Consider the following 18,187-nt stretch of genomic DNA (forward strand, 5'->3'; position numbering starts at 1 on the left):
AGGACAGAACTGCTGCTGGGCTTCAGACGGTCAGTTCGGTTCTGTTCGGGTCGGGACGGTTTCGGTTCGGTTCTGCTGCTGCCATGTTCGATCACTCCGACTATCCGTTCAACTGTTTCAACTATGACGGGGACGGATACCCGACCTCTGGGACGGACGAAGACAAGAAGATATGCAGACCCGCTTACAGGCAGGAAGACTTTATTATTATTATTATTATTATTATTATTATTATTATTATTATTATTATTATTATTATTATTATTATTATTATCATTATTATTATTATTATTATTATTATCCTGCTCATAAAAGTCTAATTACTTTGCAGTCTACATTTATTTAAACTACAATAAAAATAATGACAATTATCTTCTGTTATTGTAATAAATTCAGTTTGAGAAAAATATCTAAATAAAAATTGTTTCTATGGAGGAATTGATCTCAAATTAAATATAACTTAAAATACAGAAATGACCAACACAACGCTGGATATTTATCTGCTTCAGTTATGATTTATTTGTATATTTTGGAAAAACTACATTATTTTCTACAACAATGAAAATAAAGTTTTAATAGTTAAAAAAACATCAAGTAAATTTGACTAAAATACAAAAAGCAGGAGAGCGTCACATCCTGTCCAAAAACATTTACAAAATATGATCATTAAATGTTATTAAACTGAGATGAGAGCAGATTCTGTTCAAACAATGATTTTTTTTAATGTTCTTTATTAAAACATTAAAAATGAATCTGGAAAAAGAAACGTTTCCATGTTTTAATCATCTGATTCATTAAAATATTATTTTATTGTTAAGCAGCAAAAAATACGAAAATAAAAAAGTTTAAAACACTTAAAGAGAAAAACAGGAAACCGTCTGAGGCTCCGAAGCGGGACAGTAGGAACCGGCTTCAGTCGGGTCAGAACCGGGTCAGAACTGGTTCTTTTCTGTGTGTGGCAGCTACATCGCTCTGATCGCCATGGCGATCCAGCAGAACCCGGACCAGCGGGTCACTCTGTCCGGCATCTACGACTTCATCATGAGGCGGTTCCCCTACTACCGGTCCAACCAGCGAGCCTGGCAGAACTCCATCCGGCACAACCTGTCGCTCAACAGCTGCTTCATCAAGGTACCGACCCGATCCGACCCAGTTCTGATTCTGCTTCTGGTTGTAATACTGGTGTTGGTTCTGGTACCGCCCTGCTCAGGTTCATCCAGACCAGCAGCCAGAAGGTGAACCGATCAGAGAACCGCTTCTCTGATCGGTTCGGTTCCACCAGAACCTGAAAGATTCGGATTCTGCCTGATTTCTGTTGAAGGAAAAGTAACTGCGGATCAGAACCGGTGTGTGTAAAACGGGCCGGTTCTGACCGGTGTGTTCTGGGCCTCAGGTTCCGCGGACGGAGGGGAACGAGAAGGGGAAGGGGAACTTCTGGACCTTCGCCGCCGGCTGCGAGTCGATGCTCGACCTCTTCGAGAACGGAAACTTCCGGCGCCGCCGCCGCCGCCGGAACCCCAAGATCGGCCTCCGGGACCCGGCTGAGGTTCGGCGAGACCCGGCGGCACGGCGACCGCAGCTGGACTCCGCCCTCCGCGCGCTGCCCCCTGACCGGCCCGGCCCACTCCAGAACCGCCGCCAGAAATCCGAGCCGGAGATCAAGTTCAGCATCGATTACATCCTGTCCGCTCCGGACCCGCCGCCGGCCGCGTTCAGGACCGGTGCCGGCCCGGTTCGCCTGGGCCCGACCGGGCCGCCGGTTCTGGAGCCTCCGCACCTCAACCTGCACTTCTGGACTCTCTGAGGCCACAGGAGGCGAGACTTGGACTAGGACAGAGAGGTTCTACTGGACCAGCGCCGGGACCGGTCCAGAACATCAGAACTCAGAGTCCCTGTGCTGTCTGTGACGTAACTTGAATACCATGTCGCGTGTAATCGATATTCATTTTAGTCTAACTGTGTTGTGAAGGTGGACCGGGTCGAACCCGGCAGAACTTATCAGAACCCGGCGATCATTTCTGCCGGGAGGGAAAAACCTCGGAGTTTAAATCAGAAAGAGAAAAATGATAATTCAGTTTTCATTTTCTTTCATTTCATAAATAGAAAAGTTTAGAAATGAGATGAATTTAAATTTTAGAGGCAGAAAAGTTCAGACAAAATGAAATAATCCAAATATTCTGTTAATAAATAAGTTTCTGCTGGAAAACAGTTTAAAGAAACAAACTGTTTCATATAAAAGTGATTTAGATGCTGATCTGAATGGACTCCAATAATTTCCTCTTTTGTTCCCATCAAAGTTCTGAATGTTCTGGTTCGGCCCGGTTCTGCGGGTTGTTCTGTTTCTGCTCTGATGACCCAAATCATCATTAATTTTCTAAAAATGAAAACAGAAATGATAGAAATATGAGGAAAATGGATCCGAGTCGCAAAACATGAACCCAGAGGTTCAGATCTCCCATGATGCTTTGCCGGTTCGGCCCGCTTGTAGCTCGTGTTCCGTTGACCTTTATGGCGCCTGAGTGACACCTGAACGGCGGGCGTGACGTCAGCAGGAGGGGCCCGTGGAAACGGGAGCCGAGGAGATCAATCATGGCGTTTCCCAGCTTAACCTTTAGATCGAGTCTCTCCGCCGTGACTGGCAGCTAATAACGGGAACAGCGCGGGGTGAGGCCGGCTGACCCATTTAAATACCACGGCCCAGACGGCGGCTCCTCCCCCGGCCGCAGGTACCGCTAAACACACCTTCCGCCTGCTGACGGTTCTGCCCGCCAGCTACCCGCCCGGCACCGAGCCTTCATGGATCAGCGGCTTTCCATTAACACAGTTGTTGCTGCCGTGGATATATTTGGATAAATTAACTTAGCATAAAGTGCTGGGAGGCTGCAGGAGTGTTTGCAGGATGAAAAGTCAGCGCACACCGTGAAGCGTCGAGAAAGCGGCGCCGCTTCCGCCGCTGACGGAAACTCATAATTACTTCCAGAGTTTCTGACGTCTGAATACGAGCAGCTCATTATGAGCCGCTGACGGCTACAGCGGCTCCGCTAAAGGGACTGGAAATTGGGAAACTACTGATGTGCGACATTAATAACAATAAATAATAAACACAAAGAGGTCATTTAATCTGCGATGTTTGGTTGAGGTTTTGCTTTTCACCGAGGCTGTGGAGAGAATTACAGGAATCAACTGAAATATTGTTCATAAACTTCCTCAGAGTTCACGTCATAAAAATATGTTTTTATGTTGAAATGTCAGCTTTGGTCTCTTCTGCAAAACTTTCAATTACATTTTTAAAAATAATATATATAGATTAATAATAAATAACACGAGCTCACCTGCTACAAAACTTTCCATTTAAAAATATCCTGCTTTTTACTAATGCAAATAAAAGTAAAAATGGATCAATAAAAAATGTACTTGAAAAATATGTCGTACAATATTTACACAGAAAATATATTTAAGCAAATTTAAAATGTAGTGAATATTCAGTAAAAATTAATAATATGAACAAAAATGGGGAATATATTTATAAACACACGCAATGAATAAATATATAAAATGAGCAAAAATAGTTTATCTGGAGATCAGCAGGAAGAGTTTCCTCAAGAAACGGGACGTTTAGTAGAGAAAATGTTTGACATTTAAATGAAGAATAAAATGAACCAATTGAATAAAATTTTAATAAAATGGCTTCATGGAGTTTTTAAGTGCAGATTTCAAACCAAAAGCAAAAAACTGTTGTGGTTAAAAATCACAGAATCTCTGACTTTCTAACTAAAACGACTTCATGCACAGAGGAGGACCTGTGATGCTGCGGGCTCAGACCGTGACATCATCATTAATATTCCAGTCAAATCCCAACAGGAAGTACTCACACCCCGACCTCTGACCTCTGACCTGAGTTCATCCTGAAAGTCCTCAGAAACCAGAAACAATCAGGATGAAATTACAGGAACTTTTACTTTTGAAACACATTCTGGATCAAAATCATTTCAGTGTTTTTATAGAAATATTACAAACTTTACACTTAATTATTAATGAAGAGGATCAATTAAATGGTGGAAGAATAAGAACCTCTCTGGAAGAACAGAATGTCCTTATATGGACATCAGGGGCGGGGCTTCCGGGTCTGAACGGGTTCAAATCTTCGGATTGATTTTCTGTAATAATCTCATTAAGAGAGAATCTGATGGTTCACAGCTGCTGAAAACCAATAATCAAAATGATCAATAATAAACTGACTTTACAGTTTAATGAATCCGAGTTCGACTTTCTGAACTAAATTAATTTCTTGCTGAGCTTTAGGATGACGAGGTCAGTGTGGAGGTCAGGAAACTGGGAAGAAAAACCTGGAGATGGATGTGGATCACACCGATTATTTTATTTAGAGTTCATGCATAATTGAAGGAACACAAAGAACAGAAAGATGGAGCAGCCCAGATCCAACATGGCGGCTCCGAGTTCAGATCCAACATGGCGGCTTCGCTCTGGAACCAGAATCACCAGCGACAACAAAACCCAGGAAACCAAACGAAATCTCTAAAAAGTGCAATCTTCATGTTGGTTATTGTTCTGGTGACTTCAGACTAAAACCTTCATCTTCATCTTCATCATTTGATTTCAACCAACGACATAAATCCTGATCAGCAGCAGCGGGTGGGGGAGGGGGAGGAATCTCTTCAGCAGAAACAGAAGCAACAACATTAAAGTCCAGACATGATGCCAGTTGATCCTCAGCTCAATAAAATACTTAAATACTGATCAGAGAATAAATTACTTCTGCAGCTCAACGGAAACGCTCGTTGCCGCGGCGACCAAGCGCTGGTCTGGACCTAAACGCTGCGACTCTTTTCTGAAAACTAATGTGGTGTTGAAAGGTCAGGCCTCTGAGGATGTCAGCAAATCTGTAGATCAATAACGATGATGTGCAAACTCCATCTGTAGTGTGAAGCTGAATCAGAAACAGGAAGTCGAATCGAAACGTTTGGTCCTCTAAACGAGTTCAGGACAAAACAAACAGTGAAGGCAGAGCCGGCCCAAGGCATGAGCAAACGTTGCGGCAGCAGCTTCTTTTAACAGTCAGGATATAATGTAAGGGGGCCCCACGGTGGGGGACAGGGGCCCCGGGCCCCTGGGGGCTTTGGGCCGGCCCTGCCAGCAGCTTCAGTTGGATCAACAGGAAGTTCCCGCCTTTCTTTTTCCTGTCGCATCATGGAGGTTTTTCCCTTTTTGTTCTGAACAGAAACTAATGAAACCAGCGACTCTGAAGCAAATATACACCAAACATTTACAAACCAACTGGGAGATGATTTGACTAGGACAAACATCAGAGAGGACGGTCAGTCCTACAGAACCAAACGGGTCGGTTCTGCTTAGAAGCAGCTAAAACAAACCCAACGCTGATATGAGGGCCGTCCTGCCTCAGAGTTACTGAAAATGTCTGGAAACAGGAAGTGGGACACAGGAAGCAGGAAGTGGGTGACCTGGACGTCTCTGGACTGCAGCCGTTCTGGTCTGGAGACGTAGGAGGATCAACGGGGTCTGATGGTCTACATGGCCAGCAGAGCGTCTTCCTGTCTCCCCGTCTTCTTCCTGCTGGGCGTTCCCTGCGCCGCGCCACTGGGGGGCGACGGCGGGCCGGTCTCGGCGGCTTTGGCCCGCTCCTCCAGGAACTTATCGAACTCTGGAAGAAGGAGAGCTGGGATGAAGCTAAACGACGCCAACTGACTCTGCAACAGGAAACAGGAAGTGAAACCAGCTCTACGTCTTACCTTCGCTGGTCACGCCTTCCTCTCCTTCGTCTCCTGTCTGTTGGACAGAAAAACCAGAGAAACGTCACGACTGCAGGGCAACGTCTGAAAAGTGTGGAGTGCATTTGGATTCAAGCCAAGTAACTGATACCACAGCTGGTTGCAATAAATCTATAAATTACATTTTAATAGATTAAAATGAACTCAATAATTTCCACTGTGATGATTAATACGTTTTGTATTAATCATCAGTTAATCAACAGTTTTGTTGTTTGACTTTATTTATTCTGGTTTGTTTGGTTTTACTTTATTTATTGGTTTTGGTTACTTTATTTATTTTTTATTTTATGATTATATTAGTTCAAAATGATCTCAAAACAACGATATTATTGTTCATCACAATAATTACTGGGACATTTTATCATCAGTCTTCAGAAGTCACATAATTACTAATTATAGAATCTCAGGCTCCATGCACGGTGGTGGCAGCATCATGCTGTGGGAAGGCGGATGGAGCTGAGACTGGAGGTTCAGCTTAGAGCAGGACGACCAGCCAGAGATATTATCTGATGCTTTAGGTCAGAGCACATTCATGGCCTAGTCAAAGTCCAGACCTGCATCCAAATTTTTTGTGTTTTTTTCCTCCAAAGAGATTAAATATTCTCTAGATGTGTGAAGATGGAAGAGAAATGCCACAGAAAATTCTTCTAGAAAGCTGTAACTCACAGCTGCTGAACATAAATGCACACCACACTTTTCAGATTTCCTTAGAAAACTCCATTTATTTCCATCTGATAATTGACTTTGACACATAAAACCAGTTAAATACTTAAAGTTTATGGTTGTAAATCAGATCAATGTTTGTAGAAGAAAATGTTAAGAATTTCAGGTCTGATGAATTTAATTCATTTGATGTGAAACAAACATGTAAACCTGACAGAGCTGATATCTAATCCATCAAGTTGATCAGTTTTTATTCTTGGATCATTTCCTTCACCAACACTTAGCGGTGCGTTTAGCGGTAAACTCAGCTTAGCGAGAAAAGAAACCAGGAAATGATTAATCCCACTTCAAGGAAATGAGACGTTTTATTTTCCAGAGAAACTCAACAGAAGGAAAAGCAAAGAAAAAGATGAGAACTAAAAGTTGTGATGCGTCTCACCACATCGGTGCTCAGCCACTCCTCTATGTCATCCATGACAGAGGACTGACGCTCCTGGCCCTGCAGGGGGCGCCGCAGGAGGCCGCCAAATGAAAAACACACAAATAAACATCCAAAGAAACAGAAACCAAACTGAAACGCATTAAAACACGTTGAGGAAGATGACGAACAGAAAAAGACGGAAAATAATCTGGAGATGGAGATTACATCATCTGGAACGGAGCCGCTAATCCACCTGCTGCTCTCCTCACCTCAAATAATAGTTTGGTAATTATTATGTATTAGATTTACGTTTTATTTCATGGTGAGTATCTGCATGTGTGACTCCAGTAAACAGACCCAAACGGGTCAGAACCAGTAAAACATCTGGACTAACTAATTAATCTGACAGCAAAAAGAAACATTCTGCAGGTTTTTCATTTAAGCTTATTTTATACAAAATGAGAAAAAATGATTTTTTTAAAAATAAACATTTTTAAGAGCTTTCCTCTAGAGAACATCTGATCATCTGCAGCAAAAATCCTTCAAACGTCGACATGAGAAAATCTGAACATCCATTCTGGGGATTATTATTGATTAACTGGTTAATAACTGAACAGGAAAAGGTGATCAATGTGAACCAGGACAGGCCAACAGATTTACACACTAAATATTTGTTTTAACTTCAATTCAAATTGTTTCGATTTATTTCTGCTCTGCTGTCTTTCACAAAAAGAGTCTGTGGACGTTAATTCATTCATCAATTACTAAATTAGATGATTATTTCAACAATCAATTAACCAGTTCAGAAGAAAACAAATTAATTACAGTTGAGATTTAAGTTTTTATGAGGATTATTTACAATTATTTCAATAATCCTGAGGATACGAGACATTTTCTGTCCCATTAATTGTCAGAATAAGTGATAGATTAATTGGTAACTAAAATAATCATTAGCGGCAGCCAAAATCAAAACTGTTAAAATTCCGAATGACCAGGATGAAATGGGTCCAGAGGTGGAGGACATGGACCCAAACTGGTGTGCTTAGTGGTCCCAGTAGGAAGTGAAGGCTGGGTATGAAATAATCAAAACGAAGCAAACTAAAAGAATCTTTTCCTGGTGGAGTCAGACGTAACGGAGAGTTTTATCAGTGGGAGAAGAATTTAGTCATGAATGCTGGGATAACATTTATGACAAATGTTTTGTTGTCCCCAATAAAGAATCCTTTCCTTCCAATTGGAGGATAATCTGACATTTAAAGGCTCAGGAAGTGACATCACAACTCACCGCGCCCGCAGCAGCCGGCTGCTGGACGTCCAGCGTGGGCGGAGGGTCGTCCGCTGCAGCATCTGCTGCTGACAACCTGAGAGCAAAACAATGCAGTTAGACTTCAGCAGCTGGAGGTTAGGCAGGGGAAACCCTGGAGCTCCTGCAGGGGAAACCCTGGAGCTCCTGCAGGGGAAACCCTGGAGCTCCTGCAGGGGAAACCCTGGAGCTCCAACGGAAGGAACCATGACCGGATTCTTACGTTCTGTGTGGTTCTGCCAGCGCGCCGCTCCGGGTCTGAGCGAACACGTCAAAGTCATCCTGCGCTGCTGCTGGCTTGCAGCTGCTGAGCGTGCTCAGAGTGCTACTGACGCTGTCGGCGCCCACGTCTGCAGGAGATGCAGAAAAAAAGCCAGTCAGGCATAACGCAGGCAGGATCAGCTACACAACATTAAAGCAAAAATCATCTTTAAAACTTAGCTCGTTTTATTTATTTACGATTTATTACCAATTAATAAATCTCTGGCTGACCATATTTTGAATCGTTTCAGTGTGCATGAATAAATGATAGTCCGGCATGAATTACATCTGTAGCACTGCTGCCTCCTAGTGGTCAAACCTGGGAGCTACAGCAGCAGCTGGCTCATGCTTCAAGCTTGTTAGAGATGAGGTTCTTTCAGTGTCTAGTGTTTGGATATGATTATACAAAAAACTAAGCAAACTAAAATCAATTTGTGAATCTATTCTCTACAGAACTGATTTTGTCTGGACCTCCAGTTACTGTGAACATGTTACTGCATGTGTAATGTGTAACTGCAGAAACGAGGTGGAAATGGACCTAAACCGGCCAGGCGGGAGGCCAGGGAGGCCGGGGACGAGGGCCTCCCTGCAGCGCTGCTCAGGGCGGGGGGCAGGCTGGACGGAGCGGCGCTGGACATGTTGCTGACCACCGCAGGCGAGCCGGGTCCAAGGTCAATCAGATTGTCCTCTGTGGCCTCACTGAGCACCTAATCAATAAACAATAATCAATACTTAAAGCTCAGGAGAAACTGGAACACTTTGCAATACTTTAATCATCAGAACATAAAGTCCGGTGAGATGCACAGCGGTGAACAGCTCAGTGGTTAGCGCAGGGAAACATGAGGACAACAGGAAGTAGCTGCTTCTTAAGGGGACAGACAGGAAAACACACCGAGGGTCAGAAAAGGAGAATCAGCAGAGATTACAACATGGCCGTGCTACAGGCTTTTATTTTGGTGCCTAGATCTACTTCCTGTTTAAGGCGATGAGAGAAGGTGAAGGGAAGACATGCTGATGGCAGCAGCTCACAACCTGACGACAACAGGAAGCAGCTTGGAGGAAAAGCTTTAGAGGGTTAAACCTCAGGAGGAAGTAGGTCCAAACGCTGAACTTCTTCTCAACTCCAAACTAATCCTCCTTTCTCCCTCATTTACAAACTAATGGAGCGCTCGCTCCTGATTGGCCGACAGACTGACGAGAGCTCGCTCCTGATTGGCCGACGGGCCCCTGTAATGTAATGCCTCTCTGCTTCTGCCACGTCCAACGGCGCCGCACGGTGAGCCGTCACCATGCCTGTAGCATCAAGCTAACACGCTGCTTCATCTTCCAGAGCTTTACCTCCAGCAGCCGCAGTGTGTCGGGTTTTATCAGTGGCTGGTTGCTTTGCACAGGTTAAATCTGAAAGGTTTGAGAGCTGCTGCCATACGGGGTAAAAGTACTGGAAGCTAAAGAAACCGCCATCTTTTATTGCCTCTGAGGTGGCGGCTGATTTAGAGAGGAGGACAGTTTCCATACTTGCCTGTCTCAGCTAGCCACAGAAACACATGGACAGAGAGGAAGAGACAGTGGACAATGTTAGCATGCTAGCACAGAGACAATGAGGTGACGGTCAGTCTGGATGAAGATCCCCGCCTGAAGCTGCATCTCTCATAGCGCCACGCCAAAACTAAACTGTGCATTAGAGTTAATTTGAAGAAAATTTAGAAAGTAGAAAGAAAAGCTTCATGTGGATTTGTGTTCATCCCCCTTTTCTCTGGAGCCCCTAAAGAAAATCCACAGCCTGAACAAGTTGCCTAATTAGTAGACAGCAACCTGTGAGAGTAAACACAGAACTGGATAACAGGGCGTGAATACCTTCAAAGGCTGCGCCGGTCAGAAGCAGCCTTTGTTTTTTTTACCCCACCAGGGGGTCTTTTGTGGGCTCTAGTGCCCCTTATATGACAGCAGGCTGGCAGGAAACGGGGAAGGACAGGGGGAAAGACATGCGGCAAATGTCATCGGGTCCGGGAGTCGAACCCGTGACGGCCGCGTCGAGGACTGAAGGCCTCCAAATACGGGTCGCGCTGACCGCTACGCCACCACGGCACGCCCAGCCATTTTTAACTGAAGGCATTCAGAGGCTGAAACAAAGCAGGTTTCATGTAAGCTGCTTAGAAACCGGGATGGAGCTTTGACTAGACCGTTTTAGGTCTGCAATGGAGAACAGCAGCTCAGCTCCTGATCATTACAATGTCTCCATAACCAGGATGCATTTACTTTGGATCCAGCCCGTGTGGCGCCCCCTGCTGGGCACAACCTGGTCTCAGTATAAATCTACACCTATTGAAGGTTTTAGAGGAGAAAGTGACGGTTGGTTCCAGCTGCCTGGATCTCAGGCTGGGCCTGTTCATCTGATGGACCATCTTTCACACCATGATGAAATGTGAAAACATAAGAAGAAATAACCGAGAGCAGCTAATCAGCCACAGGTGAGTTTAAAGAAAAGGTTCAAAAAGCCAGGTGGAGATGTTCAGAAAGTCTGCGGCGACTCACCCCGTTGTTGACACTCTGAGCCGAGGATCTGCCGGACCGAAACCGCTCGTACCTGCAGCACAAGAAACAGACACCGAATCAAACTGGAAACCAACAAATTTCAAACTGACAAGGCCAAAAGTTCTGGGACTGACCCAAAACTGGGTTCAGAGCAAAACCAGGCGGGAACCGGCATGAAACCAGGTGGAAAACAACCGGAAACCAGGCAGAAACCAGCCGGAAACTAGCATGAAACCAGGCGGGAACCAGATGGAAACAGGCCGGAAAACAGGCAGAAAATAACCGGAAACCAGGTAGAAACCAGGCAGAAAACAACTGGGAAACAACCGGAAACCAGGCACTTCAGGGCTCTGACCTGTCATAGCGGAGGAAAATGTTGTTGAGGTCGTCGTTGGCGTGCAGCAGCTCCTCGGTCACCGCCTCGTTGGAGACGCAGGAGATGAGCTCCACTATCCTCTGCTGCATGGCTCGGCACGTCCTGTTCAGCTCCTGACAACGCAGACAGACGATTCGTGGTTTATGACGGTGTTCAGAGTTAACCCGAGGCCCGAGGCCCGAGGCCCGACCTGCAGCAGCTCGTAGTCTGATGCGTCCTCCTGCCCTGGCACCATCTCCGTCAGCATCTCTGACATCACCTTGGTGTTTCCACGGACGACGTCCAGCTCGCTGCGGAGCCGGCTAATCTGAGCAACACAAACACCAACAACCATTAGGCTGCAAGCTGGAACAAACACCAAATAAAGCTGCAGTTTGTAACTTTAATAAAAATGTTTTTACATATTTATTAAACTGACTCCATGTTGTTACAGTCTGAACAGATCAATCCTCTCCTGCTCCTCCCTGAGCTGCTGCTGCCGTCTGAAACCATTCAGGATCAAAAACAACCAATCAGAGCCAGGGGGAGGGGCTTAGAGCTGTCAATTATACTCATGTACTCGCTGCTAAATGTGCTAATGGCAGAGAAACAACTTACCATTACAGGAAAACTGTCCATCCGCCGTCATCGGTGGCTATGCTAACTAGCATTAGCTTTTATGACAGGCTATGCTATCTGTAGCGTAGCAGTGGGCAATTGTGAAGACGAGCAGCACAACATGGAGGGCGATTGACAGCGCTAAGTCCCGCCTCCCGGCTCTGATTGGTTGTTAGAATTGGGAGAAATCAGAGGAGCTTCATTTTTCACAGCTCATCTTTTTAAACCATCATGACATTTTCAACAAATATTAAAAAATATTATTAATATTATTAAAGTTACATACTGCAGCTTTAAATCACTAAACCTGCTTTAATCTGCGTTTAGATAAATCATCAGGTCAGTGAAGCGGTTCGCTGCAGCACCTGCTCAGGACTGGGGGTGACGGCGCCCCCCGGCTGCAGGCTGGGGGCCTGCGGCGCGCTGTAGGCTGGTGGGATGGGCTGCAGCGCGGCTTTAGTCTTGCTGCTGTACTTGTGGAGCGCAGAGTCGCCCTCTGGAGCCGACGCCGCCTGCAAACGACACACAAGGAGGCCATGGATAAAGCTGCAGAGGTCAGGGAGAGTGGGGGCGTTTAGTGAGAAGCGGCGGCGGCTCTGACCCGCTGAGGGGTGTGGATGGGAGACAGAGTCTCCAGCTCTGAGGTGGGGAACTCGATGCCTTTCCTCTTCAGCTCCTCGTACACCTGGACCACACCTGTGAGGTCCGGACTGCTCCTGAACGCATCGGCCCAAGCCTGCAGGAACAGAACCAGCAGTTAACCCACTTCCTGTATGAGCCGAAAACCTTCAGCGGCCATCTTCAGAGCCGAGGTTTCACACTGCAGCACTTAGAGTCTGTTCCTGAAAATTAGAGCTGAAATGACTCATCAGATCAATCGATTATTGAATTGATCTGCAACTAATGTAGTGATTCATCGTTAACTGAAGCGCAGGTGCTAAAAAAGAGTAACCAGAGCGGTAATTAAACCAAAACTGTAGACCTGTCACGATAAACGATAAATCAATTAATCGTATGATAAATTAAAACCATCGACGTCATTTCAATTATCGGCATTATCGTCTCTTCCGACCTTTTTCTCTTTCTGTTGATGACACCGAATGAAAAAAGGCTCAACTCCGGTGCTCTCCACTGACCCTCCTTCCTCATTTCCTCAGTGTAAAGCCCAGCGCAGACACACGATCTTAGAGCTGTCAGCCGATTGTCGGTCCATTTTCAAACCCTGACAGACCACACATTAGCCGACAGAAATCCTGGGTATAACGGTTCGATCGGGTTCGGTCCTGCCGTGTGGTGTCCAACAATGGGCACAAAATAATGACTACAAGTTCAGTGAACTAATTTTAAAACCAGGTATTAATCAATGCTTTACTACAATCTACCTGCAATGCATGTGGCTAGTGTCAGAGTAAAGTCCTGACTGAATGAAAATCATTAGAACCTGTTTACGTCACGTTAACGAAGAACAGCTGAAAAGTTACCGGGTTTATCAACTGCGGTAGCAATTTCGCTCCAACTCCTCCTCTTGTCATTTCTATATTCTTTGCATGTTGAATAAACATTAATGTTGTTTCCACGTCCGCTGGACTTCGGGTTGCGCCGTGTCAGCTGTTTGGGATTCCCCTCCGTAATTTCCCCTCAGAAAACACGGAGGAGAATCCGCGCTTTCTGATTGGCTACCTGTCACATTCAACAGGCTGCATTAAGATCCCAGTCGGGGAAAAACCCTGATTTAGATCAGAGCGGCAACGATGATCTACCGTAACACACCACACAATCTTAGGAAGACCAACGTTTTAAGATTGTCGAAAAATAGGAGCAAAAAATCATGTAGTGTGAACTATTGCATCATGTAGTCGATGTGCCCATTTTCTCTATTTAAATCTAATTATTACTGAAGGGCAATATAATATACAGACTTCATAATCTGCCCTCTTTTGGTTGAATGCAGTATTTATTTCCACTTTGGCTTTATGTTGTTTAGTTTTTATCAAGTACATTTTTTGTTAATGGAGACTGAGAATCCATTTTGTTTTTGGTTGTTTTGTTTATCAGCTCCAGTGTTAAATATTATTTTGAAAATAAAGTGTATCTATCTTTGGCAGGAAATCACATGCATTATTACATCACTTCCATTAAATCAGTGTAAAAAGGTCTTCAGACAATATTATCGTTTATCGCAATAATTTTTAAGACAATTAATCGTTGAGCAAAATTTGCTATCGTGACAGGCCTACCAAACTGTATGAAACTTTTTGCATGCAAGATAAAAACCTTCTTTATCTGTAAATATGTGAGTTAGTTTGTACTTTTGGTTTAATTATCGCTCTGAGTTTTTCTTCCAGATCAATCAATTATTCCAGTAATCAATTCGTTTGTCCAGTTGTTCCAGCTCTACTTCAGTAGCTCCGTCTTGACAGCCGCTCAGGTGGAAACAGGAGCTGCAGAGTCACCTGATCTGGTTCAGGTAACCCAGAACCACAGTGACCCAGACTACCTGCAGCTGTCCTACCTGGATCAGAGCCAGGACTTTGTCTTGAACGATGGTGGGCGGATTGTTCTTAGGAGAGATGACTTTAACGAGGACGCCGTCCACAAAGTCCTTACTGGTCACCAAGGCGTGGAAACGATGGCCGCAGTTCTTCACACACGTCTCCAGAACCTGGTGGAGATGCAGCAGCTGTCAGCGCGTTTCATCACAGAAGAGAGGCAACCTTCACTCCTCAGACATGCTGACAGATTTATCCTGCAGCTGCTGCATCTCACCGTGAGAGTCAGCATCACTTCCCTGTAGTTTCTGTTGCCGCTCAGCCGCTTCTTCACCGCTCTCATCGCATCCTTCGGCCTGAAGGGAAGAGACACAGAGCCGGACGTCAGCCTGGCGTTCTGAAGCCTCCGCATGGGTTCAGACAGGACAAATACCAGCAACACACCATGAGAAGAAAGATAACCAGCAACATCTTCAGGGAGACGCCATTCAAACTTTTTCACACCCTACCAATCAATCAATCAATCAACCAATCAATCAATCAATCAGTCAAATTTGATCTGTATAACACATTTCAGCAGCAAGGCATTTCAAAGAGCTTTACATCATAAACATAAAAACACAAAGTCATGCAGCACAGGTGCATAGAAGCTGAATGCTGCTTCTCCTCATTTGGTTCTGATTCTGATGCAGAGTAGAACCAGAACCTGAACCTGAGGGGTCTGGAAGGTTGATCCAGCAGCAGCAGATCTTTAATGTGTTCAGTGATTTAACTAACAGAATTTAAAGTTTATTCTCTGAGCTACAGGGAGCCAGTGGAGGTTCTGGAGAACTGGGTTTATGTCTCTATCCTCCTGGTTCTGGTCAGAACTCCAGCAGCAGCATTCTGGATCAGCTGCAGCTGGAGGATTGATTTGTTGGACAGACCTGTGAAGACGCTGCTGCAGGAATCAAAGCGACTGGATGAGTTTCTCTTGATCATTTTTCTAGATCTATGAGCTTTTTTCATGTTAACCACAAACATTGATGGAAATATTATAATTTCATATGAAAAACCAACACTTCATAACTGAAGTGGAAAGAAAATAGTTTTGATTTTTAAGCAAAATCCTAAGCGTGGCATGCATTTAAACTCTCTCCCCAGATTTGCACAGAGGAAGAACGTTTAGCTAGCTGCTATTAAACACACCAAGCTTTATTTGTGGAAAAGGTTGATTGAATTTTCTTCTGAAAACTTAATAAAACTTAATAAATGACATTGAGCCCTGCTGGGTGATAAGTTGAGCCAGTAGTTATTGTGATAAATGATAATATTGTCATGTTGAGACAATTTTCAAGTAATATAATGAAAATGTCATAATAATCCAAGCACAGAATCTCAAAGATTAATAAACTTTAATTTCTAATGAACACTTAGTTCGGTAATGGAACTGGAAGACATTTTAAATATCCAAAACAAACAAACCAAAGAACAGAAACAACAAATAAAATGAATTATGAAATCTGTTGGACTAACGGGGCCAGCTGAGACCGAAGGCTCGAATCATCCAGTGTTTTTAGAGACAGATGAGGGAAAACTATCATGCAAATAGAAATGATCAAGTTCACTTCGACTTATCATGCAATTAGTTGATTTATTGCAACAAGCTTCAGAACAAGAACATGTGAAAATAAAACCTGTTGCTAATTGTGGATGGATCAGCAGGTGAGGGAAGGTGAAAACAAAGAAAAAGTGTTTGCTATTCTCCAAGAGTCCACCTTCACTCAGGCATGCTGAGTGAAACCAGCTGAAGCTGCTCTGGAGGGAGGGTTAGGGTTAGGGTTAGGGTTAGGGTTAGGCAGCTGCAGCATTTCAGTCGCAGTTTGTTTTAATGTGAAAGAGATCTGCCGGGCCGGGCCGGGCCGGCCGTTTACGACCCGCTAATCAAACAGAAAGCTGGACTTCACACACCAGCTAAAGGAATAAAAGCAGAGGATTATGGAGCAGGAGATAAGCACTGAGGCCCCACACACCCAGAGCTGGACTCCTTTTCTCACCTTGGCCCAGGTATGGAGGACAGGTGAGGGAGGAACTCTGAGGGCCTTCAGTCAGCCTTTCCTCAGGTAAAAACAGCCGAGTACAGATTATTAGCCTACAGTGATGGCTACTCACCCGTCCTCTGTCTCATTGATGATGTCACAGATCTCCATGTTGAGGGTCCAGTCTTCACTCTGCAGGGACCCATCAGTGGCTCTCTCTGGAACAAACATTAAAACATTAACGTCTTTCCATAACCACAGCAGCCTGATGACGATGACTGGTGGCTAGCAGAGAGCTAACTTCACCCCAGCCCCTTAGCTAAAACAGACCTGACTGCTAATACAGTTAGCACCAACTAGCGTTAATTACAAGCACATAAAGGAGACGTCTAACTAGTTAACATCCAGGTTTCCACGGTGACCAGGGTAGGACTAGAGGCTCATTAGCTAGGCGGCTAACGGAGGCTCCACTCATTCAGAGACGTCAGCATGCTAAAGTAGCAACATTTTAAATGACTTCTCACATAAACCTCGAACATGTCCATCTTGTGCGACCTCGGGATTTTCTGACTCACCGATACAATGACCCACCGGGGTACTGAAAGGATTTCCCAGAAGGAACTCCATCTTGCTCGACAATAAACAAGTCAGTCCATGGGACGACGGTGATGATGCAATAGGAGACGTCTACTAAGCCACGCCCACAGACTTACACAATTGGTCAACAGATTCTAGAGCTTTATTTTGATTGGACAGTCCCAGCACTCATTAAACGGGCTGTAGATAACGCTTGCCAAAGGTTGGGTCAATAAACTCCTGATAACGGAACTGCAATATTCATCTTATCAATGTAATTATGAAAATAAAGAATATGTTCTACTTTTGTTTATTTCCATACAACAGGTAACAGTAACATGAATTTAAAGAGGTTGCACAATATAATACTTTAATAAGTAATTAGGCTACAAATATTCTAATTAAAATGAAGTTGTAGATAAATGCATTGAAGATGCTATCATGATTATTTCAGTCAATAAATACTTAAGTGAATAATTATTCAATTCAAATGAAAAATACTTTGTTGACCCTAAAGTGAAACTAACTGTAGCTGTAACTCATATTATAAAAGGTTCATCAAAAAATTATTCTAGATGGTGATGGATGTGGGCAGCAAGGATCTCCTGTAGCAGTCTGCACTACAGCAAATGTGAAGAAGCCTCTGACTGAGATAGAAAGTCACGGAGAGTCTATATTATGACTTGGAAAGTTAAAATTATGACTTTAAAACTCTAAATTATGACTTCTTGTTGGGCTTTTATTTTCTCTTTCTTGGCAGAAATGGGCTTCCATATATTTGCACTTGTTCGGATGAGATGTCAAGGTCACAAGTTTAGAGTTCAAGAAAGCAAAAAACTGAAGAGGTTGATCACAGAATCCAATATGGCTGCTGACTTAACCGACTGTCCTTTTTTATACGTTATATTAATATCAGTTTTGACTAAATTTCATATCAGTGCATCTCTAATGTCTTTAGTTTTGATCACATCCAAGAATCTAATTCCAACCTGTGAGATCAGCAAGGACCTTTATCAGTAAAATTTGGATTCTTCAACCTGCAGCATTTGGGGTCAAAGGTTAAACCCAACAAACATGTTTTCTATTGTAAACTGGGAAATCATTGGGATGTTCCAGCTGCTGGTTGCTGTGAGAACAGAAAGAA

The 18,187-nt window shown here is 44.1% G+C and overlaps 2 protein-coding genes across 3 annotated transcripts; one reads left to right on the forward strand and one right to left on the reverse strand.

Annotated features, from left to right (window-relative positions):
* The first annotated feature begins 5 nt into the window (after positions 1-5).
* LOC102225314 (forkhead box protein L1) lies at positions 6-3,414 on the forward strand. The gene is made up of 3 exons (XM_023340612.1): positions 6-190; positions 945-1,131; positions 1,394-3,414. The coding sequence occupies exons 1-3, from the start codon at positions 84-86 to the stop codon at positions 1,802-1,804; spliced, it is 705 nt and encodes a 234-aa protein (XP_023196380.1). The 5' UTR covers positions 6-83; the 3' UTR covers positions 1,805-3,414.
* Positions 3,415-4,357: 943 nt separating this feature from the next.
* On the reverse strand, positions 4,358-17,154 carry LOC102223763 (TOM1-like protein 2). Of its 2 annotated transcripts, XM_023340610.1 has the most exons (15): positions 17,043-17,154; positions 16,601-16,685; positions 14,727-14,805; positions 14,473-14,622; positions 12,562-12,696; positions 12,326-12,472; positions 11,554-11,670; positions 11,343-11,476; positions 10,988-11,039; positions 8,994-9,162; positions 8,418-8,544; positions 8,177-8,252; positions 6,910-6,969; positions 5,769-5,805; positions 4,358-5,680 (listed from the first exon to the last, which is right to left on the reverse strand). In XM_023340610.1, the coding sequence occupies exons 1-15, from the start codon at positions 17,092-17,094 to the stop codon at positions 5,547-5,549; spliced, it is 1,554 nt and encodes a 517-aa protein (XP_023196378.1). In that variant the 5' UTR covers positions 17,095-17,154; the 3' UTR covers positions 4,358-5,546. The 2 variants fall into 2 exon arrangements, with proteins under 2 accessions (XP_023196378.1, XP_014330085.1); XM_014474599.2 differs by lacking the exon at positions 6,910-6,969 and having other exon boundaries at positions 17,043-17,094.
* Between the last annotated feature and the right edge of the window lie 1,033 nt (positions 17,155-18,187).

This window comes from Xiphophorus maculatus, chromosome 10 (genome assembly GCF_002775205.1).
Source record: "Xiphophorus maculatus strain JP 163 A chromosome 10, X_maculatus-5.0-male, whole genome shotgun sequence".
Lineage (NCBI taxonomy): Eukaryota > Metazoa > Chordata > Actinopteri > Cyprinodontiformes > Poeciliidae > Xiphophorus > Xiphophorus maculatus.